Source organism: Amphiura filiformis, chromosome 18 (genome assembly GCF_039555335.1).
Source record: "Amphiura filiformis chromosome 18, Afil_fr2py, whole genome shotgun sequence".
Taxonomy (NCBI): domain Eukaryota; kingdom Metazoa; phylum Echinodermata; class Ophiuroidea; order Amphilepidida; family Amphiuridae; genus Amphiura; species Amphiura filiformis.
The window spans coordinates 16,949,489-16,975,025 of record NC_092645.1 but is presented as its reverse complement, the minus strand read 5'-3'; the positions used below and the strand labels follow the sequence as shown (position 1 = coordinate 16,975,025).

At 38.1% G+C, this 25,537-nt stretch overlaps 1 protein-coding gene across 1 annotated transcript in view; it reads left to right on the top strand.

The window, feature by feature from the left end:
• LOC140139593 (uncharacterized) overlaps positions 1-25,323 on the top strand; it is a 47,019-nt gene extending 21,696 nt beyond the window's left edge. Inside the window, exons 14-19 of the mRNA XM_072161298.1 lie at positions 6,839-6,934; positions 12,815-13,003; positions 13,491-13,691; positions 17,510-17,622; positions 20,173-20,275; positions 21,785-25,323. Coding sequence (XP_072017399.1) covers positions 6,839-6,934; positions 12,815-13,003; positions 13,491-13,691; positions 17,510-17,622; positions 20,173-20,275; positions 21,785-22,081 — 999 coding nt within the window. The 3' untranslated portion in view covers positions 22,082-25,323. The remainder of the gene's footprint in view (positions 1-6,838; positions 6,935-12,814; positions 13,004-13,490; positions 13,692-17,509; positions 17,623-20,172; positions 20,276-21,784) is intronic.
• The last annotated feature ends 214 nt before the right edge of the window (positions 25,324-25,537 follow it).

Genomic DNA, 25,537 nt, shown 5'->3' with positions numbered 1-25,537 from the left:
CTGAATGCTCGCATATAAATTGGTACCTCTTTAGCATCACATGCAGTGCGGAATTCCAATATTTAACATGAAAGACTCAATCAAGCTGGGGTATGTCTTGTGGAAGAGATTGATGTTTATATTGCCAAGCATGGCCATATGACTGGGGGGGGGGGGGGCTTGTGTTGATGAACTTCACTCCACAACAATTCATTTCAATGCAAACAGCAGATTTGCTATCTTTTTAAATGTTGTATTAAAACCTCAAGGTGTATCATAGCAATTGGGGGGGCTCAGGGGGGCTGATGAACTTCAATCCACAACAATTTACTCCAATGCAAACAGCAGATTTGCAATGTGTTTTATGTTTTATTAAAACCTTGAGGTATATCATAGCAATGTACAGCATTTTTATTATTACAATATTAAACAAACACACACAAGAGATTGATGTTTATGTTGCCAAGCATGGCCATATGACTGGGGGGGCTTGTGTTGATGAACTTCACTCCACAACAATTCATTCCAATGCAAACAACAGATTTGCTATCTTTTTTAATGTTTTATTAAAACCTCAAAGTGTATCATAGCAATGTACAGCATTTTATTATTACAATATTAAACAAACACACACAAACGCGCAACTTGATAAAGGTAGGTCTATGACTATGGAGTGAGGAGCATGTGGTAAAACTTGCATGGGCTAAGAAATCTAAAAGCTCTATTTTGATTGGTTACTGAGATGATAATATTATGTAATTAACCAATTAGAGACATTGTACGAAATGCATATAGTGTCATGATAATTTAGGACAGCTTGTGTAGAGCTACTTGTCATTGGCACACATACATACAAGGAAGTCGTAATAAGGAAGAGGATATAGGGACTTTGTGACCAAAATTGAGTGGGGAAGTTAATACATTTATCAACGTTTCATACACACTTATATATAGCAGTCAATCAGAAAAGTGGTTAGAAAAATGCACTGAGTGTACAAAAGTATTGATAGAAGTGTATAATTGCACTTGTGCACACCATGTACATTTGTACTATGCGTTGTGCTTTTGATCACATACACATTGATCCATTTTACGTGAGTTATTGCATTTATATATGCTCATTTTCTGATATTTTAAGTTAATATTTTGTTATAAAATAGCAAAAATCACAGGATTTTATTATTTTTGTGTATGAAATAGTTTAACAAATGCATATTACATGTTGGACAAATTAATGCACTTGTTGTGAGATGTTGATGGGTCTAATTGCACTCCCTCCTGCAAAGCTCACACATTAGACGCATCAACATCTCAGTATGTGTGCATTATTTCACTCTCAGCAAGTCATCATCATCAGTCGGCTGCGGAGCAGGCGACACAAGCTTTCTCCAAGTAATGCGATCTTGGGCAAGCGAAACAATTTTGTTTGGCTGCAGCATCCCTTCATCAGTATCTCCCAGGAGGTGCTGGACATACTGTAAGTACAGTGTGCGCGGCCATCCCGGTTTCCTCTTCCCATGTGGTGGAATATAAAGCGCATATTCTTTCACAGGCTCGCCATCTTCAAGACGCAGTATATGGCCGAGAAATTTGAGTTGATGAATCTTGACTCCAGTGGAGTGGTGTTGGTCAGGTTGTAGATGGTTTCATTTGGAATCCGATCCACACGCTTGATGTTTAACATAACTCTGTAGCAAGATGTTGCAAATGCATTGATCTTGTTTTCCATGTCCTTGGTAATTACCCATGACTCGCACCCGTACAGAAAGACAGTAACACACATTGTCTGAAACAGCTTGATTTTTGTTTCGATTGGCAGGGACGGGCTTCTCCAAAGCGCCAGTTTCCAGAAAGCTGCCCAGGCTAGCGCTTTTCTTCTTTTTAGGTCTCCAACACTAGAGCCCATTTTGGAACCCAAAGTCTGTGACATGGTTGATGGTACTACCATAGACTTCAAGTGCTGGTTGGGCATTACAGTTAACAGTCATATATTCTGTCTTAGGTGCGCTGATGACAAGGCCTAGATCTGCTGCTGCAGTTGCAGTCCTAGTAAGCTGTGACTGGGCCCGGGCTATGGAAGATTCCAGCAGGGCAATATCATCAGCAAAGTCCAGGTCATTCAGCATCTTGGCAGGATACCTGCTTGACCGACGTGGGTAGGTAACAATTCCAGCGTCAATTCCAGAAGTTGATTTCATCAGAAGGTAGTCTACCAGGATAATGAACAGGAATGGTGCCAGCAGCAAGTAACACCCAGTTATTTACTTATAATTATGTGACACACTTTTCAAATGTAACAAACTATACATATTTTTATGTGGCTGTAAGCAGATATCATAGATGGAAAATGAGGATCATATCGGTAGTAATTTTAACGAGAGAATGGACTTCCTTTCATTTCAGTCCCATTGATCTTAACATGTTCTGAACCCCAAAAAAAGTAATAGTTAAATGTATATGTGCCATCATTGTTGTCCTGTACATCACATGGGTATCCATCTTGTGTAGCCTCTACTTTTGCTCCACCGGTGCTCATCTTATGTCCAGTCTCATCTGCAGTTTGTACAATGGCTTTCTTATACCACCGGTCCCCACTATCACTTGGCAGTCCTAATTGAATGGTACATTGCTGTGGGTCAACCCATGGTTTCCTTTTAGGTACTGCTGATGTAGGTCTGTCTCTCACTGAAGCTGATTGTCTATCATTTCGCGCAATCTGTCTTTTCTGCTCAGGGCGCTGCATCCACCATAAATCGTACAAATCCTGCAGTGATTCTTGAATCTGTGCCATAGCTGAATGATATTTTTCAGTGAAATTAAAGTCACTCTTATCTGATGAAGTCTCAGGTAGCTCTGATATTTCTAGTTCGTTCAGTCTCGCCATGATTTGGTTTTGTGAAGTAAGAATTTGGGTAGGGTGGCTCATATCACATGACTTGTTGGCATACTCACAGGCACTGGTCATTTGGGTGGCAAGAGAGTCTATAGATTCAATGCTTGCAGTCACATTGTTCATTTCAGCTTCATACAATTTCTTCAAGTGGGAGTGAGCTTTGTTTGTAGCGTGTTTCAATTTGGTTGTGCATTTTCCGAGCCGATTCTTGCATTTCTTTCTCTTTCTTTTTGAAATTGGTGGTCAGTGTATCTTGTAGGTTTTCCATTGTTACTCGCTTCTGTGCTAATCCCTGGTTTCTTTCATATACTCTTGCTGTGGATTGGTGCATATCATCAACAACCTTTGCAATGGCTACTGATAATTCAACAAGGTCGTGACCCGATGGTCAAGATGGCGCATGTTGCATAAACTGGGACTTTGCAGTTAGCTTCTCTACAGTACATAGTCACTTCTTGATTTGGGTGTTTTGTACAATGCTGCTGCCGTTGTGTCATGGGATTGTATTTCTTTTCTTGGAGCTCGGCCAAAGTTAAAAGTTTGTGATTTCGTAGAGGGCCATAATGTCTGTGAGCATCTACACATTTCTGGCACTGAAAAAGTCCACAATCATGACAAAAACTCACTGCTTCAAGACTCTCACAACCGCCACAAGAAACTGATAAGTTGAAAATATCTTGGTATTCCTTCAGATTTTCCACAAGGAAATTGTTTGGCAGGCTGTCCACAGTTTCCCCTGGTAGCGTGATTGTTTTGCGACATTTTGGACAATCCAACTTTGATCGCTTTCCAGCAATTCTGTGCAGACATGACTTGCAATATGTATGTAGACAAGGCAGACATTTTGCCTTGTGTTTATCATTGTCATAAGACTCGGCACAAATAGAACAAGTTAGAAACTCTTCTTTGAAATCTTCCTTCTTCTGGCTTGGTGACAGAGAAGCAGCCATGTTGTTTGGGATATTTTATACAGAAGTAGAAGATGGCGTGTAGGGTGATTGCGTAGTTTCGATTAGAATGAACAGGATGTTAAACATACAGGTCTAGACCAACATTGCACTGCATGATACAGACTGATACGGACTAGTCCGAGTGCTTTGAGATAAACAGGTAGAGCACCAACCTTAATCTGTATTCATCTAGGCATATCAAAACCAAAGTATACTCAGATAACCTGTTGTTCTTTCACCTATATTATCAATCTATAAATGCTCATACTAATAATATAATTTCAAGTGTTTGTTCAGATTTATCTATATTTTATCAGTCAGTTACACTGCAATGGGCTATTCCAGTTGAAATCCACACACCCCCTGTGGAAGACCTGACCTTAATCTTCCACACAGGGAGTGTGAATTTTCCATTGTTACTCGCTTCTGTGCTAATCCCTGGTTTCTTTCATATACTCTTGCTGTGGATTGGTGCATATCATCAACAACCTTTGCAATGGCTACTGATAATTCAACAAGGTCGTGACCCCGATGGTCAAGATGGCCGCATGTTGCGCAAACTGGGACTTTGCAGTTAGCTTCTCTACAGTACATAGTCACTTCTTGATTTGGGTGTTTTGTACAATGCTGCTGCCGTTGTGTCATGGGATTGTATTTCTTTTCTTGGAGCTCGGCCAAAGTTAAAAGTTTGTTATTTTTTTTAGTGATACATAATGTCTGTGAGCATCTACACATTTCTGGCACTGAAAAAGTCCACAATCATGACAAAAACTCACTGCTTCAAGACTCTCACAACCGCCACAAGAAACTGATAAGTTGAAAATATCTTGGTATTCCTTCAGATTTTCCACAAGGAAATTGTTTGGCAGGCTGTCCACAGTTTCCCCTGGTAGCGTGATTGTTTTGCGACATTTTGGACAATCCAACTTTGATCGCTTTCCAGCAATTCTGTGCAGACATGACTTGCAATATGTATGTAGACAAGGCAGACATTTTGCCTTGTGTTTATCATTGTCATATGACTCAGCACAAATAGAACAAGTTAGAAACTCTTCTTTGAAATCTTCCTTCTTCTGGCTTGGTGACAGAGAAGCAGCCATGTTGTTTGGGATATTTTATACAGAAGTAGAAGATGAGCGTGTAGGGTGATTGCGTAGTTTCGATTAGAATGAACAGGATGTTAAACATACAGGTCTAGACCAACATTGCACTGCATGATACAGACTGATACGGACTAGTCCGAGTGCTTTGAGATAAACAGGTAGAGCACCAACCTTAATCTGTATTCAGGAGCACGTGTGGCCGAGTGGATAAGGCGCCCGACTCATAATACATAGGTTGTGAGTTCGAGCCCCTTTCGTGCTAACGTGTTGTGTCCTTGGGCAAGGCACTTTATCCTCATTGCCTACTTGGGGGGATGTGGTTGGGTTGGATTGATGTTTGTATAGTTGTTTGTTTCAATGTTGCAATATTGGCGCTGATTAAGCTGCTGCCAGCAAAATTGCATTGTGTCTGTTTAGGTGTGTTTAATATACAATTCTAGCAATTTGACCTGCGGGTCACGATTAGAGTTTGAAATAAAACCTTTCTTTTTCTTTTTTTATTCATCTAGGCATATCAAAACCAAAGTATACTCAGATAACCTGTTGTTCTTTCACCTATATTATCAATCTATAAATGCTCATACTAATAATATAATTTCAAGTGTTTGTTCAGATTTATCTATATTTTATCAGTCAGTTACACTGCAATGGGCTATTCCAGTTGAAATCCACACACCCCCTGTGGAAGACCTGACCTTAATCTTCCACACAGGGAGTGTGAATTTCAAATGGGGTTACCTGAATGGATGACTCTATCTGAAATCTACACCCCCTGTGAGTTCAAGTTCATGTCTTCCATAGGGGTGTATGGATTTCAACTGGAATAGCCCATCAACTGGAATAGTCAAATAAAATATGACATAGTCTGATACGCTGTTATCAGTCAACATTTAGGACAATTATATTAGGGACCGTTCAATATTTATAACGGGGAGTGGGAGTTTTGACAAAAAATAGACAAAATATTTTGGATTCCCCCTTGCATCTGTTCAAAATTTTTGGATGCTCCCCTTGTTTTAATTCCCATTTTTCTGTATTTTAAACTTTTAAGATGGTTCCAGTAAAAAATTCAAATTCTCCCCTCAAGACCCCATCAAAAAATTCTGATTCCCACCATCAAATTTCCTGGTATATTGAACAGTCCCTTATCATTTCAGTAATACTCTGTCTGTATGTTTGTCTTTCACAGACCTCTAAATCATTTTCATAATTGGCTTGTGGAAATGTGGAAATCCATATTCATACACCCCTATGGAAGACATGACCTTAACTTGAATGGGTGACTCCATTTCGTCTCAGATCTACACCCCCTGTGTGGGAGATTAAGGTCATGTCTTCCAGGGGGTGTATTGATTTCAACTGGAATGGCCCAATCGAGTCACCCACCTTTTATGATAAAACAGGTTCATTTCATTAAACTTATGAAGCTTTGTTAGTCTCAAAATCAATTGTAATTTACAATGCATTATATAATCCATTTCACCAAAATGATTTACGATTGGTACTCTTCATAATACAGATTTATTACAGGGACCCATTGTAAAGTTATATATATAGTTAAAGGGTAATTTTGTAACTTGCGAATGGTTACTGAAGTTACGCAGGATTAAAAGTTTATTGAAATACACCCCTGGCTGAGAATTATCAGTATTAGAATGAATATTTATACAAGCTCATTCCAAGGTCAATTTCCATGAAACTTAGTGGAAATAATTATTCAATTAAAGCCAATTAAAATTCGAAAACGTGCATTGACAGTGTCAGAGGTCATTTCACTTCAAATGTTATTTGGGAATATGTGCAAGATCACATGCTTTGTTTGTTTCTGGTATAAAACCATGCTGATTTGTGGTGTAAATATTTGTTTATTTACTATTTGACTTACTCATACTGTGAATTTTACTTCAATACAGAGACGAGAGGAGGAGAAGAGACAACTGCAGGAGAAGAAGAAAGAACGAGAAGCGGAAAAAAGGAGACAAGAAGAAGCAGATAGGAGACGAAGAGAGGTAAACCAACTTTAGGTTATCTGCAGTCGCTGCATAAGGTGCATGGGTGACATTTTGCTCCAATCTTGGGCTTCTTCTCTGCCCGCCCATTCCCACACCCATGCTTCCGACCGTCAAAGTAAATAATTATAGGAAAATTCCCGTTTTGGGCTATAAATTAAGCCAAATTTGAGGCACATTGTCAGATCCCTACCCCACCCACTGGAAAAAAAATCTGGTGCTCTAACTGGTTATCTTAAATATTCTACCCAGAACTCAAGGAATTCTACCTCTCAAAGAATTGAATACCTGAGTGGAAGAAGGGCCCAACTCCACTTTTTTACAAAAATGAGTTAGAACCAGCATTTTATTGTCAGCAGATTATTCTTCCTTGTGTGAGAAAAATGAGCCAATATCCACTCTCTAAATAGTCTTCCACGTACACTTAATCATGGTTTTCATGGAAGAAAGGCTCAACTCCCTGCATGGAGTTGGGCCCTTCTTCCACAAATATTGGGTTAAAGAGGAATTTTGTTTATCCATGGATTCTGCTTTGCACTACAATAAACTTTCTTGCTAACATATTACATGCTTCTACCTGTGCAATTAATGGATAATTACCAAATTTCTGTAGCTATTTATAACACATCTGCTTACGGAACTGGCACTTGCAGTATATTAGTGGAAGAAGGGCCCAACTCCAGCTCATATTAAGACCTGTACCGTTGCCATAGAAATATCATATATGATTTCGAATGTATGTAATATTGTATGTTCATGTATTTAAGGTCCCCTGAAGATGAAAACATTTTGCCTATAAAACTTTTCCAAATATTAAGTTTTTTCTTCATATCTCAAAAACAGTTTTGATGGAGTTGGGCCCTTCTTCCACTCAGGTTTTCATGTCAATGTATCTAGCACTATCCAAATTTATGAGCCAAGGGGGAGCAAAATTCCAAATGTGCATAATGGGACATAATCTGGTCCATGGGTGCCAAAGGTGGCAAATTTGGAATTGAGATAAAGGCAAAAAATGGAGCAAAGAAACAATAAAACAAGAAAATATACAGTGCAAAACTTCAGAACCAAGTATGCTAGACCTTTGGTGTTTTTAGTATATAGCTTAATGTTTGTATAAGGTATTAATAATAGTAACTCAATTTTCAAAAATACTACTTTTGCTGGAGCAGACCGTGTCACATATGAAGTACCAACAATGCATTGCAACCTGTTGTAAAAATGGGCTATTGCAGTTTAAATGCATACAATGTACACCCCCTAAGACATGGCATTGATCAGGGGTATAGATCGTAAATGGAGTCACCCATTCAGGTAACTCCATTTGAAATTCACACTCCCTGCGTGGAAGATTAAGGTCATGTCTTCCATAGGGGTGAATGGATTTCAAATGGAATAGCCCAAACTGATATCCCAATATAATGTACATTCTCTCTAAAAAAAACCCGGTATATGTATAATACCCTCCGATAATACCGGGTCAAAATATTTGTTTTGTTTTTGTCCCCACAATTTTATTTTTCCCCCTCCCCGACCAAGAAATACCGTAGAAACCCGTCTATAAGGAATAGAAGCGACTGTGATGATAGCATATTTCACGCTAGCGCCCTCCACAATATTATATCATTATGGAATTTGAGCAAATCATTTACCGACACAAGCAGGTATACAATGTATTATTTTATCTTTATTTCAGCATCTCACGAGCATAGCTCACTTGGCAAGGCATAAGACTTTGGTTCTTTAGATCGGAAGATGGTGAGTTCGAGCCTCATCACGGTCACACAAACTTTTATAAACAAAATATTGTTCAAACTTTTCATTTATATTTTCGTGCATTTTCTAAAGACTCCTTTCGTGATCATTTTTTTTTCATATTTAGTTTAATTTATTCTATTGTTTTTCTTTTATTGTTTCTTTTCTTTGTCTTTTTTCTTGTTTAATTTTATTTTTTCTTTATTTTCTTTGATTCATATAATATTGGCAGGATAAGGAGAGGAGGAACTAAAGACCCATTCAGTGATTTGCTCATCCGGACGATCGTAAAAATCATCAAAATTCACCTTTGTCATTGTCATAGATGTGGTAACATAGCCTGCTAGTGGTTCAGCAGAAAACCGTGTGACACATAATATACATTTGGCTACATTTTATTATACGATAAATACGAATTTATTAAACATGGTAACAAATATTCTCTAGCAGATCGGTTATACGATGGAACTGGTAGGCATAGGCCTATTATAAATTCGGGATATTAAATATCTTCCTGACGAGACAGATCTGCGCATGTGGTCAAAGACGATTCCTTACTAGCCACAGACCGTCCACTGGAATTAGTTGAACATGAACCATTCGCTATGGCTGTTGGTCGGACCTCTCATCTCTCCACATCGATTGTGACCTATAATCCCCGACATTGCCCTTATGAACTCACATCCTCCTGTTTTATTCCAATACGCTGGCGAAGTTACGTAATAATCGGAATATACCGCGTTATACACTGATACGTTCAGGCGGTACCTCTTCATTGAACCATATCATGCTGCACCTGTAAGATCTTTGAAAAGACCAGTATTGTATTCAATCTATGATTGCAGACATACACAGTACAGGTGATGAGTGTAACCTGCTTGTAGCGCAGCGATATGTTCAAAATTGTTTTCACCTATTGCTATGGTAATTAATCCGATTAATTACGCAACTTCACCAGCGTATAATGGCGAATAAATTCTGACCATCACTTGGCTTGTTGGATTCGTCTATACTACAATTCGCTGTCGAGTGGACGTAATAATCGCAATAACTACCATCAAGCAGATTGCACTAATCACCCACGTATGTCACCAAACATAGATTGAATACCACTCTTTTCATAAATACTAATCTTACATGGGGAGTGATTAGCATTTCTTTGACAACTATGGTTTAATGCATAGGTGCCACGTGAACGATGAAGTGCAGGGCTATATATTCGAAATTGTATTCATCAATTGCTATGGTAGTTAATCCGATTAATTACGCCACATCGACAGCTTAATAGCCTATAGTATGGGTTCAAGTGGAACAAAAAATAGTGTATGTCCATTGCTAGCTATGGTAATTAATCATGTTAGTGTTTACATCACTACGTCGGTGAAGACAAGAGAAGTGTGCCTTCTCTACCAACGCCTGTGATATAACAGGTGCAAGCGAAACAAAATTGAATGACCAGAATAGTTTCCTTTGTCAGATGAATTGATTGAAGTTTTTGAAGACACTCTATTCTTGATGGGACAATAGATTCAAATATGGAATAATTATTATTCCTCATCTATTTTTTTTTTATTGAAAAAACTGCAATTGTGGCAACAGAACAATATTTATTTTAATTTCATTTCAAGTAGAAACAAAATCGTGCTTAAGCCAAAAACGCACCCTACCTACCATTCCTCAAGAATTGGGATGGCACAAAGGTGCAACATAGGTTTTTATTGCAAAGACGAGGACAGACAAGTAGTTACAACACATCTGTCTAACCGTGGGTTTCGCTATTATTTAGAATAAATGCTTTTACTAGTTTCTATAAAACAAAAAAAAAAAAAAAAGATAAAACTAAAACAAAAAAAAAAAAAAAAAACAAACACACCTAAAATTAAAAGTAGAAAGGTAGATTTGAAGAAAGATAAAAAGAACATGTCAAAAAGTTAAAATTAAACGAGAATGAAAAAACGGAACCGGTTTTTAGGGAAGACAGAACTGAGGAATGTCAATAGAAATTCTTATATCCTATGTAACTAATTCTCCTTTTGTACTTGCTTTGGTTCATGCAGGCCCTTGCAGCACAACTTGCCGATGCAGAAAAAGCAGTGAATTAGGGAAGACAGAACTGAGGAATGTCAATAGAAATTCTTATATCCTATGTAACTAATTCTCCTTTTGTACTTGCTTTGGTTCATGCAGGCCCTTGCAGCACAACTTGCCGATGCAGAAGAAGCAGTGAATTAGGGAAGACAGAACTGAGGAATGTCAATAGAAATTCTTATATCCATGTAACTAATTCTCCTTTTGTACTTGCTTTGGTTAATGCAGGCCCTTGCCGAACAACTTGCCGATGCAGAAAAAGCAGTGAATTAGGGAAGACAGAACTGAGGAATGTCAATAGAAATTCTTATATCCTATGTAACTAATTCTCCTTTTGTACTTGCTTTGGTTCATGCAGGCCCTTGCCGAACAACTTGCAGATGCAGAAAAAGCAGTGAATTAGGGAAGACAGAACTGAGGAATGTCAATAGAAATTCTTATATCCTATGTAACTAATTCTCCTTTTGTACTTGCTTTGGTTCATGCAGGCCCTTGCAGCACAACTTGCCGATGCAGAAGAAGCAGTGGATTAGGGAAGACAGAACTGAGGAATGTCAATAGAAATTCTTATATCCTATGTAACTAATTCTCCTTTTGTACTTGCTTTGGTTCATGCAGGCCCTTGCCGAACAACTTGCCGATGCAGAAAAAGCAGTGAATTAGGGAAGACAGAACTGAGGAATGTCAATAGAAATTCTTATATCCTATGTAACTAATTCTCCTTTTGTACTTGCTTTGGTTCATGCAGGCCCTTGCCGAACAACTTGCAGATGCAGAAAAGCAGTGGATTAGGGAAGAAAGAACTGAGGAATGTCAATAGAAATTCTTATGTCCATGTAACTAATTCTCCTTTTGTACTTGCTTTGGTTCATGCAGGCCCTTGCAGAACAACTTGCCGATGCAGAAAAGGCAGTGAATTAGGGAAGACAAAACTGAGGAATGTCAATAGAAATTCTTATATCCTATGTAACTAATTCTCCTTTTGTACTTGCTTTGGTTAATGCAGGCCCTTGCCGAACAACTTGCCCATGCAGAAGAAGCAGTGGATTAGGGAAGACAGAACTGAGGAATGTCAATAGAATTCTTATATCCTATGTAATTAATTCTCCTTTTGTACTTGCTTTGGTTCATGCAGGCCCTTGCCGAACAACTTGCAGATGCAGAAGAAGCAGTGGATTAGGGAAGACAGAACTGAGGAATGTCAATAGAAATTCTTATGTCCATGTAACTAATTCTCCTTTTGTACTTGCTTTGGTTAATGCAGGCCCTTGCTGAACAACTTGCCGATGCAGAAGAAGCAGTGGATTAGGGAAGACAGAACTGAGGAATGTCAATAGAAATTCTTATATCCTATGTAACTAATTCTCCTTTTGTACTTGCTTTGGTTCATGCAGGCCCTTGCTGAACAACTTGCCGATGCAGAAAAAGCAGTGAATTAGGGAAGACAGAACTGAGGAATGTCAATAGAATTCTTATATCCTATGTAATTAATTCTCCTTTTGTACTTGCTTTGGTTCATGTAGGCCCTTGCCGAACAACTTGCCGATGCAGAAGAAGCAGTGAATTAGGGAAGACAGAACTGAGGAATGTCAATAGAAATTCTTATATCCTATGTAACTAATTCTCCTTTTGTACTTGCTTTGGTTCATGCAGGCCCTTGCCGAACAACTTGCCGATGCAGAAGAAGCAGTGAATTAGGGAAGACAGAACTGAGGAATGTCAATAGAATTCTTATATCCTATGTAATTAATTCTCCTTTTGTACTTGCTTTGGTTCATGTAGGCCCTTGCCGATCAACTTGCTGATGCAGAAGTAGCAGTGAATTAGGGAAGACAGAACTGAGGAATGTCAATAGAAATTCTTATATCCTATGTAACTAATTCTCCTTTTGTACTTGCTTTGGTTCATGCAGGCCCTTGCCGAACAACTTGCCGATGCAGAAGAAGCAGTGAATTAGGGAAGACAGAACTGAGGAATGTCAATACAAATTCTTATGTCCATGTAACTAATTCTCCTTTTGTACTGCTTTGGTTCATGCAGGCCCTTGCAGAACAACTTGCTGATGCAGAAGAAGAAGCTAGAAGAGCTGCAGAAGCTGAAGAGGAAGTCAGACAGATGCTGCAAGACTCCCGCAAACTGGCTAGGGAGGAGAGGGAAGCAAAGAGAAAAGCAGAAATTGAAAAGAAAAAGATGGAAAGAGAAAAACAACGAGAAGCAAGAAAGAAAATGGTTAGTATGTTGTCAGACAAAAGCTATAAGATGCAAAGACACTGGTCAGGGAGGAGAGGGAAGGGAAAAGAAGGGTAAAAATTGAAAAGAAAAAGACGGAAAGAGGAAAACAAAGAGAAGCAAGAAGGAAAATGGTGAGTATATAATTATTATGAGATACACATCTGCTTTATGTTGAAAGGAACCCGATAGCATCACCTGAATAAGTAGAAAACAAAATCCCAAACAATTTTAGAGTGATAGAGTATGATGACCTCTTGTGTTGTAAACTTTTTTTATCATTATCTTTTTTAAACACCATGGTTAAGCAGCCAAGATAGTGGGTTTTCTTAATGCTTTGCTTCATTATTTCGGCTTAAAATGACCGGAAAATCTTCCTGACAGTTGTTACTAATATTATAACATAATTTTTGGCAAAGAATAATCAAGCTAAAAAACCGAAATTGTATATTATGGCTTTAATCTAAAATTTTGTTTCACGTTACAGGAGGAAGCAGCCCGGGAACGAGAGCGAGAAATGGCTGAAAGACTGGCATCAGCAGCGGAGAGGAAGCAAATGAGGGAAGAAGCTGAACGGGAGAAACAGGAACAGGATAGATTGGAACGGGAACAACGGGAGTATGAGGAAGAGGAGGAGAAGCTTAGGCTTCTGGAGGAAGAGGAAAGGATTAGAGAGCTGGAGAAAGAGGTATGTATTACGCTAGTCCAGTTGAAATTCATACAGCACCTATGGATGACATGACCTTATCTTCTACACAATGGAGTAATCCATTCAGGTAACTTTGTTTGAAATTCACACTCACCGTGTGGAAGGTTAAGGTCATGTGTTCCATAGGGGTGTATGGATTTCAACTGGAATAGGGTCAGTCCATGTCAAACAAGATTGAGTGTACACCCACCCTCTTGGATTTTGCTCTCCTTTGGCTCAGGGATACCTTTCATGGACCCCTAGGTGAGGTCACAAGAAAAAATTCAAATTCAATTTCGTTTCGAATGGCGGGCCATCTAAGTTTGGCGACCTTGACCAAAATTGGGAATTTAAGGTGTCCAAATGACAAAAGCGCTCTCTTTGAGAGGCATTTTCTTCTTAATTAAATCAGTTGTGACCCTCTTTTGAATGTGGTCACTCACTGGCTGTGTCTGAAATACTTAATGCCATAAAAGATAGATTTCGGTATTTCGTTGGGCTTTCTGAGGGGGTCAAAATCAGCACTTCGTACTGTTCAATCGAATTATCTTTGATTTTGAAGGACCCATGATAATGTCACAGTGCACTTATAGGTCCTAATTATGTTCAGAATGGATTAACCATGTGCTAATGTCTATGAGCAATTCAAAAAAAGAGAAATTTCTAGACCCCCTACAGAATTTTAGGCCCCCTAAAGTGGTTCAGCCACAAATGGCGCTTAAAATCGGCAAATTTTGACACCTAATAACTTTAGGTGTACACCAGATATGAATTTCTAGTCTTTTGCATCTGAAAGAATGTAGTCTAATGTTACTAGGAACATAAGATTTGTTTTGTATTTTTTGTGTTTTGATACTAAGTTGATGGTCCCAAAAATCCCAATTTTTGACTAATAATGTACAGGTTATGGGTACAAAATGTCAATTTCAACATACCCTTTTTTCTATTTTTGATCATTGTCTTATTTATCCTGTTATTACATAGTTAACAACGTCCGATTTTAGTGATTTTGGTGTCTAATTATGTTTTCTTGCATGAGAATACAACTACGTTAACTTAAAAACTGTACAAGGAACCAATGACCTCCTTATTACAATATGGACGCTTTTGGCAGACATATTGCAAAAGAGGGTCATCGGTTCCTTGTATAGTTTTTTAATTTGCTTAGTTGTATTTCTCATGCAAGAAAACATATATAATTAGACACCAAAATTACCAAAATCAGACGTTGTTTAATAACTATGGTCAGAATTCAAAAAGGTCGTTGACCTATGAACATTTTTCGTCATAGCGCCCTCCTGAAAGGTCTGACACATAACAAACTATACATTTTGGAATCCTCATGACCATACGAGTAATTTGATATATTACTTGACATAATTGGGAGCATTCTGAAAATTTGACCCCCATAACCTGTACTTTGCATGTGCATCGTTGCCAGGAAGTGCATTTTTGACCCCTTAAAAATCCATACAGAGGATTAGAAAGTAGTTTTTTCTTATTACTTGACTCAAGAGCAACTTGAAATATCAGGATAAATAATACAAATGGCTATAAAGTGATCAAAAATATAAAAAAATATCATACTAAAATTGGCATTTTGTACCGTATCCTGTATGCATGGTATGTTAGGCAAAAATGACTATTTTTGAAAGCGTCAACTTAATACTAAAACACAAAAAATACAAAACAAATCTTATGTTCCTAGTAACATTAAACTACATTCTTTCAGATGCAAAAGACTAGAAATTCATATCTGGTGTACACCTAAAGTTATTAGGGGTCAAAATTTGCCGATTTTAAGCGCCATTTGTGGCTGAACCACTTTAGGGGTGGCCTAAAATTCTGTAGGGGTCTAGAATTTTTCTTTTTGAATTGCTCATAGACATTGGCATATGGTTAATCCATTCTGAACATAATTAGGACCTATAAGTGCACTGTGACATTATCATGGGTCCTTCAAAATCAAGATAATTTGATTGAACAGTACGAAGTGCTGATTTTGACCCCTCTGAAATCCCAACGAAATTCAAATCTATCTTTTTGGCATTAGGTATTTCAGACACAGCCAGTGAGTGACCACATTCAAAAAGAGGATCACAACTGATTCAATTAAGAAGAAAGTGCCCCTCAAGGAGAGCACTTTGTCATTTGGACCCTTAAATTCCTAATTTTGGTCGAGGTCGCCAAACTTTGATTGCCCGCCATTCAAAACGAAATGAAATTTGAATTTTTTCTTGTGACCTCACCTAGGGATCCATGAAAGGTACCCCTGAGCCAAAGGAGAGCAAAATCCAAGAGGGTGGGTGTACACTCAATCTGTTTTGACATGGACTGACCCAATAGCCCATTGAGTCCTCAGTACCATATGAGGCCCCGTACCCATAGCTGTTCCCTTATGGCGTGTGCCCTTGTTCCGTGTTCACTTGTTCCCATGTGACCTGCCAACAGACAACAAACCTTTGTTTTGCTTAGTGGCCGTATCATGCATAGGTTGTCTGTGTGGCAGGTCACATGGGAACAGTGAACAAACAAATGGGGCACACGCCACAAGGAACAGCGTATGGACACTGAGGCCTTAGGCCCTGTATCCATAGGCTGTTCCCTTGTGGCGTGTGCCCTTGTTCCGTGTTGTGACGCGCCACACAGACAATGAACCTTTGTTTTGCTTAGTGACTGTACCCACAGGTTGTACCCACTGCACATGTGTCCTTGTGTACGGCACATGTTCCGTGTGACAGGCAGCACAGAGAATGAAAATGTTCATTCTTTTGCTGATGCCACAAGAGAACACACAGCATTTTAGTGCTGATAGATATGACTGAATCTGATTTGATTGAGGAGGTGAGGGGTTATCCGCTGCTGTGGGACCCAAAAAATAAAGATTACCATGAGATGAGCACCAGCGAGCAAAAGAAATGCCATGGCGGCATCCTGCTCATCTTCATCAGTAGTTGGGTTCATCATTTAGCTTTGAATAAAAAATGCTGTTTGCTTTATTAGCATTCTCATCAACGTTTCTTTTCTAATATAATAGTATTATGTATGCAGAATTAATCCCTACCTTTTGTTTCTGTTTCTTCCGCCATACCAAATACAATGCAAATACTGATTTTGTGTGTTATATGTCTCCCATGAGGGGCGAAGGATGACTATAAAATCCTCGGTGCACACATGCGTGCACGCGCCACAGTGAACATGCAATGGATACAGGGCAGTACAAGGCCACAACACCACAAGGGAACAGCCTATGGATACAGGGCCTTAGGCTTCCTCAGTTCTATTGTTATTTCAAATCAGAAAATGAATTTCAATTCAATTCAGATTCAATTCTTATTTTATAAAATCATTTTGATGCAATTTCAATTCAATTCTTCATAGGTTTAAATAATTTTGATTCAATTCCAATTCAATGCATTGAGAATTACTACTAACTGATTTCAATTCCAATTAACAGCATTTGAATTCAATTCAAATTCAAATTAAATTCCTATTGCCAACACAGCAGTTCAGGGAGAAAGTTTATTGTAACTGATACACTGACAATACAGGTGAAATGGCAGAATTTCAACGAATTGAATTGAAATGAACAAAAAAACCATTTTGATTCAATGCATTGAATTGAGATGAAAGAATAAAAACATTTCGATTCAATGCATTGAATTGAAATGAAAAAAACAAACATTTTGGTTTGAATTGGAATGAAAAATTGCCAAAATCAAATTCAATTATATTAATTCCTATTCCAATGCATTGAAATAACACTACTCAGTACCATATTAGGCTTCTGTTACTACGTTATTTTGTTCTCCTTGTAGGCTGAAGAAGAAGCTATGCAGCGTCTTATTAAGGAGAGGCAAGAAGCCGAAGCTAAAAGACGAGAAGCTATGGCAGAGCAAGAGATAATGAGAGAAGCAGAAGACAGGTTAAGGTAAGAGTTGGGTGGGATTTAACTCCCAGGCAGGTGTGTGGGAGGGGTGGTGTAGTGCAGTCAGCAAAGCAACATCTAATTAGGAGAGGCAAGAAGCAGAAGCTAAGAGACAAGAAGCTATGGCAGAACATGAGAAGAGCAGAAGACAGGTTAAGAGTTGGGCTGCATTTAACTCCCGGACAGGCATGTTGGGGAGGGTAGTGTGGGGTGCAGTGAGCTATGCAGCATCTAATTAAGGAAAGGCAAGAAATAGAAGCTAAGAGATGGATCTTAATATAATAATAATAATAATAGCGACAAGGCACATATCCACTCAATTAAGAGCGCTCAATGCACTAAAACAAAAACAAACAAACAAAAACTAACAAGACAAAGAAAACTGGAACTAAATTAAGAAACATAACTTAAGAATTACAGAATGTCTCTGACATAAGATGAGTTTTTAACAACTTTTTAAACACAGTTACATTTTTAGCAGTTCTGATATAAATGGGAGTTCATTCCATAGACGTGGAGCTGCGATTGCAAATGATCTGTCACCCCATGTGCGGTTGGATTTTCTTTCTTGAAGAAGTTGCATGTTTCCCGATCGGAAGCACGGGTGGGAACATAATGTAAAAGGAGTTCAGATAAATATAACGGAGCAATATCATTAATACATTTATATACAATCAACATAAGTTTAAAAACAATTCTTTGTGTGACAGGAAGCCAATGCAGTTCCTTTAGGATTGGCGTGATATGGCAATATTTTCTGGTGAAAGTAAGAATTCGAGCGGCAGCTTACCTCAGCAAGTTCAGTCTACAGGGCAGAATTGTTACCAAAATTGCAGTGAGCCCCTTCCTTTCGGCCTTTTAAGACCAAAATTAATTGATCTGTATTATAGACTATAATTATGTCTATATTGAAAATTTGTGTGTGCTCTGTGTGTAATTGGCTTTGAAGTGTCTCTAAAATATATAAATTTTATGCTGGGCTAAAATGATTCACACCCGGAAAATGCTTATCTTTGTTCCCTTGACCAGATGATGGTGGATGCGATATCGCTATTTTTGACGTCGCCATTGGATTAACACATAATCATGAAATCTTCACAAACAATTCTAAATTTGTTATGTGGTGTCAAAGCAAAATTATCTTACTCTAAAACCGTTGGGGTTCTGCAAAGTACCCCACTGCAAGTATGTTAATTGTCCATTTATAATCGCTAACCGTGTATTGTGAATGGGGCTGTCAGCCCTGTATCTTCGCCAGCCTCGTACGTCCGAATTGCGTGTCCTATGCCGCCTGCCCTTGACAACTGACCCCTGATAATCCCTCTACAAATTGCCTCTAATTTGTTAATTACATGATCATCTGAGCAACCAATCAAAATCGGTTATTTGGAGGGCATTGTGAAAAACCTAAACATTTTGCTTTTGGAACCGAGGAATATCCCTAGGTCCAAAGCAAAATGTTTTAAATTTTTCACAATGCGCGACATACTACTGATGCAAAGTTATTAACCTCATTCATCTAATCATCACTTTCATCTCTTCATTTTACAAAATAACACAAAATTAATTTCCCTCAAAGAATTGTAAAAATAAACAACTTTTACTTTTCCAAAAATCAAACAGGCTAAAACAGGACGACCAATAACAGAAGTGCGAATCACAATCTGTCCAAATACAGTAGCGCGCAATCCAAATCCGGCGGCACAGTTTGTTCAACGCACAACATAGCGTGTGTGGAGGTTACTAATATTTACGCTGTTAGCGCAGAGTTCCACCTTTGAATATTAGTAACTGTGTTTGCGTTTTGGCAAATAAATAAAAATGATTGGATTGCATGTATTGCATTTATTCATGAGGTTATGAATAGCCAGTTGTGCCCCATAAATGGACTTAATCCCATTCAACAGTTTTCAACCAAACTGACTATTCTTACCATGTCTCTGACTGTACCATGAAAATAGTTCTTATAGGCTGATTAAAGGTTAATAACTGTGCATCGGTGATTTGGAGGGTATTGTGAAAAATCTAAACATTTTTCCTTTGGAACCAAGGAAAATCCAGAATATTCCGAGGTCCAAAGGCAAAATGTTTAGATTTTTCACAATGGCCGACATATTACCTATGCAAAGTTATTAACCTCATTCATAACTGTCACTTTCATCTCTTCACTTCACAAAATATCACACAATTTTCCTCAAAAATTAACATTTTTTACGTTTTGCCTTTTCAAAAATCGACCAGGCTAAAACAGGACGACCAATAACAGAAGTGCGTATCACAATCTGTGCAAATATGGTAGCGCCCAATCCATATATGGCGCCCAGCGCTCACACAATTTGTTCGACGCGCGCACGGAGGTTACTAATATTTACGTTGACAGCGCGGAGGTCAACTGTTGTTTATTAGTGACTGCGTTCAGCTTTTGCGTTTTGCCAAATAAATATAAATGATTGGATCGCATGTATCGCGTATATATTAATGAGGTTATGAATAGCTGGTAGTGCCCCATAAATGGACAATTGTATTCTACTTCATATTTTGTTTCATCATCAGGCAAGAAGAACTTAAAAAGCAAGCTGAAGAGGAAGAAAGAAAAAGACAACAAGAACTGGAGGAAGAAAAGAGAATGAAGGAAGAAATGGAAAGAATGGCTGAGGTAAAGTAGATTATTCATTCATTAATTAACTCCCCGAGCACTACCTGCCGATCTAACATTGCCTCTGATTGGTCAATTACGTGATATCTTCACTTTAATCACCAATCAGAATGGAACTTTGCAAATAATTCACCCAATTTTTTTGCGTGGTGAAATTATTCTAACAATGTTGCTGATCGGTCCAATCGATAATGAAAACTTCTTTTTGGCCAATCGGCAGGTAGTTCTCATGGCGTTATAAAGGCCCAAAAAATTTAATCTGAGACATAATTAAAGATACTAGTTTGAGTCTGATATCACTGTCAATCAAACTCCCCCGACGACCCTTGATTGGTTTATAGTGTGTAAAAAGAAGGTTCATTCATCTGGTGGAGATCGGAGAAAAGGAATCACAGAAAATTGCGTAAAATTTTTGTACATTTACAAGGCAAAAAGCTACTTTTCTAGGCATTGTTGATATGGTCCCTAAAAAGTGCACTATTATTAAAACAATAAGGAAATGGAGCTCAGACAAACTGGCATTATAATACAGGAGAGAAAAAATCAGAACCGTTCGGATTCGAACCAGCGTGCACCACGACATGTTTCATATTGACTGATGTCCTGCTAGGGCACAGCAGATAGGCCGCCCTCTCTATTTATAATTACTATTATTAAGACCTAACTTTTGAGATGGTTTGTATGATTTGATAGGATTTGCAGGTCTTTGTGTTAAGCAACATGCACAATTAACCATAAGGCACACTGTTTTACCACCGCATTCAGAAACTCATCACAACACTCATAAACAAATGGTGCACAAGTTTGATTGACAGATGACGTCTAATGCAAACTAGTCTTTTCAATTCTGTCTTTGATTATATAGTTTGCTTGTCCCCACCCAAGCAACCCTATTCTTGAAAATCTGGAAACAATTTTTATTGTACAAAAGAATACCAACCCTAATTTTGGAAACACCTTTCTTTCAGAATTTTGGACATCCTGAAACTTGAGAGTTTTAAATATTTTCTTCACACTTCTAATATAAATTATGTTTGAAGGAAATCACAGCAGCTGAAGGGTGTATCCCATTAAGCTTTGCAGTACCATAATAGAACTGAATATGCCATAGAAAATGTACACAAAATCCCTCACTTAAACTTTCAATTACTTGCTTAAATCAGGGGAGCTTAGACTTTTGTTTGAAAAAATATCACCCCTAGAGTATTGTGAATCTATCAATAGCTCTCAATATCTAAGCGGCTCTTGTTTATATTTTGTATACATTAGCTATGGAGCATGCAGATATACTGCAATGCATGATGGGATACTCCTTTCAGCTGCTGTGGAACGAAATGGTAAAGTGGAGAAATATCCCAAATCGAATCTCTATTTAGGTTTTTTATTAAGCTAATTAGGCATATGTAAACATGTTTAAAAAACGAAATTCAGATAGACCCTGTCTTTTACAGAGACTGCAAGGAATCTAGACACTAGCTTTAACGTTTTCTTTTCCTTTTTTTCTAACAGCTCAAAGTACTTGAAGAGAAAGCCAGAGATAGAGTGCGCAGAAAAATAGAATCCCGCCGTCAATACCTACTAAAAATTCGCGACAAGAATCGAGAACGTCGTATGCACTTAAACGGCGTACGACAAACACAAGGAATGACTCGTCCGTGGGTGTTTTCTTATTATGTACATTGGCAGCGTGATACGTATGAGAGGAGATTGCCATCAAAGAAGAAAGATGCGCGAAGAATGCGGCCAAAACCACCCCCGAAACCACCCGAAGATGAAGGCGTTAAGATGGCTGACACTGGAGCATAACACACTACAGTATAAAGCCAAAGTTGGTTTAATGTTAGAAATTCTAATTTTTACCCCATGGGCACTGGCAAATCAATGACTTCTTATAACAATTTTGAATGCTTACAAAGAGGGGTATATCATTTATTGAGCCAATCAGAGATATGGTCATCATACATTTTTGGTGGGTATGCTGATGCTCCCCGGAATTATGAGGTAGTAATGGGTCTTTGGGAGCTGATGGCGTACCGGTAAAAGGGGGTCTTTTGGAGCTGTAAACAACTCAAAAGGGGGGGGTCTTTTGAGCTGCAGACAGTCAAAATCAGGGGTCTTTCTTGGCTTTCTGGTTGAAAATTGCCTGCAAAATCAGAAATGTGAGGAATGAGCAACTTAGGGGTTCTTTTAGAGCTGACATTAACCAAATAAGAGTCTTTTGGAGCTCTATTTTAGTCAAATTTAGGGGTCTTTCGGAGCTGCAGAATCCAAAAAGTGATGTCTTTCCGGAGGAGCATACCTGTTTGGTCATTTGTGTTACATTCCCCCTCCCACAAGTCAATAGGGCTGGCTGAAGGGGGATAAGGTTGAAATTGCTGAGAGATCTAAAAGCCTTATTGTGATTGGTTATTCATATGATTATATCATGTAATTAACCAATCAGAGGCTCTGTAATAAAGGCAATAGTTAGTGCCCATGGGTTTAAGTATTTTGTAATATAATATATTGTGTTTTGTGCAATGTTATTAATATATTTGTGCTGCTGTGATGTCAGTTGTTTGCCAGTTATAAAGCACTATTCCATTTTGAAATCCATACAACCCCTATGGAAAACTTGACCTTAATATCCCACATAGGGAGTGTGAATTTCAAATGGGGTTACCTGAATGGGTGACTCCATTTGAAATCTTGTGTTCAATGGGGATGTGTGGCTATTAACTGGAATAGCCGAATTCAAATTTATATGACAACATCTTTTGTGCCTTCTAGAAATCTGGGGACATCGCTCCCAAAATATTATACAGCATTCCATCTTTGTCTTGCCTGAACTATGTTCAGAGAGGGACCTATTTCGAAAATAAACGATAGGAATTTTTGTTTTTACTATCCTCTACCGTGTGATAGACGACAGGCAGGTCCAATATTTTGAGTCGTGGATCCCAGCGCATATGTGCACCTCTATCAGCTTGTAACGTGTTATCAACACTCATGATGATGTGGGGTCATCTACAGCCTGATAGACAACACCCAAAATCATGCGATTGTCCAATCAGATTATGTGTCTACGAAATAGACCACTCCCACTGACTAAGAATTAATGGTAAAGATTAGTTGAATTTCTCAAATGAAAATTGTATTTCACCTGTATCTTGCCACTTTATTAGTCTCCACCGCTGGCAGTTTGATTCTGCTAATACCACACAAACAGTCTGCCAATGATAACAAATGAGCCCCTCTTTGATTGGCTAAAATCTTTCCCATACATCATCAAATGTAATGCATCCAATTTGATTGATTAATATTGGGGACCCTAGATGCAGGACTGGATACAAAATAATATTAATCTTCAATATTATTGAAAAGATCTAATCTAGTTTGATTTTATTGACAGTTGGACAATAAAATCGCTATTGATGTTCGTGTGTGCAGTGCACGATGGTAGATTTTGTATCCACTCTTGTATCCAGGGTCTTTGATATTGATCAATCAAATTGAACGTGTATAGGCCGAAAGACAATGCTGCCGGCCAATAGGTTGATGACCGTTAATCGGCTACTAAATATTCATGAGTCGTGATCAACGTCACATGGAGTCAAACTCAGATGTGCGATTTCCTGGATATGTTTGTTTCTGTAAGGTGCTCATAGCCATTCAGAAGCGGCGTTATTTGTAACAATCAGCAGACTGTTTGTGTGGAGAGCAAGCAAAAGCAAGCTGGTGGCTGAGGAGACTAGCCACTTTATACACTTGTAGTATTTTTGTACACATATATTTTTAAACTGAGATATTTACTATGACTTAATTTGTGTATGGTTCATAGGAGTACATAATGTACAGGCCTGTAGCCAAACACACCTCCCCTCATTCACCAAAAGGTCTACTTTTTATGTAAAAATGTGCTTAAAAAGAACAAAATTTGAAGAAAAAGAAAAATTTGCATATAGGCTTCACTTTCCTGAGTGAAATGCCCGAAACAGACCCCCAAAATTAATTTTTTTGAAGTGAGGGACTTCCAAAAATTGTCCACATTTTAGAACACCTCACCCCCCCCCCTCCCATAATATATGGTTACAGGCCTGGTCATGTATGTTATTTTTACAGCTTGCCTGAAGCTAAATGATCAAATGTACATGAAAATACTGAAATATTTTCTGTGTGTGATAAAAGGACCAAATAATTGTAATATCTTGCCTATGTGATCAAGTTTTATCCAGTATTATCAAACTACTTTATTGATGATAGGGGGGGCTATTTTAGAAGCCCCTCTGCCCTCAAATGGAATCCTAGCTATGGGCCTGGTTCCCAGCAAACAAAAAACGGTTGAAAGAAAATGTTTAAATGCCAGGTTATATAAAAGGTATAAAACGTTTTAATAAAAATACTTTTTAACCCTATTCTATTACCTCCACAAAAGTGGTATATTTGAGTGGTAATAGAATAGGGTTAAAAACCTGCTGCAAAACTTTCTATCATAATGTTATTTGGGAGTGTTAACAAAATATTTTGCAAAAATGTTTGGCAAAAAGTATTTTATAATGACATTTTGACAACAGTTTTAAAATGTTGTTTCATATGAAACATTTTAAAAACATTTCATGACCTTTCTAAAACCTGACATTTAAATGTTATATAAATATTTTGACGAAATCAAAACACATTCATAACAAGTTTTATGTTTTAAAAACATTTTAAAATTTATGTTTTCTGGTTAATGTATGCTATTTTTTCCATCTTTTCAACTTGCAGTAACAGACTAATTGATCAAATGTACTTGAACATTATTATTTTGTGTGTGTGATAAAATTGACCAAAGAACAAAGAATTGTAATATCTTGCCTTTGAGCCCTACATTATATACTCCCCATCATGTGGGATGCATACCCCCTGTTGGGCTTCCACCTTTTCAAAAGGAGACATTAGGGCTAATGTCTACTTTAGGGATGCACCATTAGACTTCAAGGGGGTTAGGAAGTTGGGGTCGGGGAACAAATTGCACCGCCTAAGTTTTTTTTTAATTTCATGCATTTATACACAGTTAGGTGGGGAAGGTTTTTCGGGTTTTTTAGTGTTGGTGGGGAAAGTTTCTTTTTGCTCATGGAGTGGGGGGAAGTTTTTTTTCTTCAAAACTTCCTAACCCCACCCTTGAAGTCTAATGAAAGTGCGTCCCTTATGACAAGAATGTCCTGAACATTATAATATTTTTTGTGTGTAATAAAATTGACCAAAGAATTGTAATATCTTGCCTTTGAGCCCTACATTATA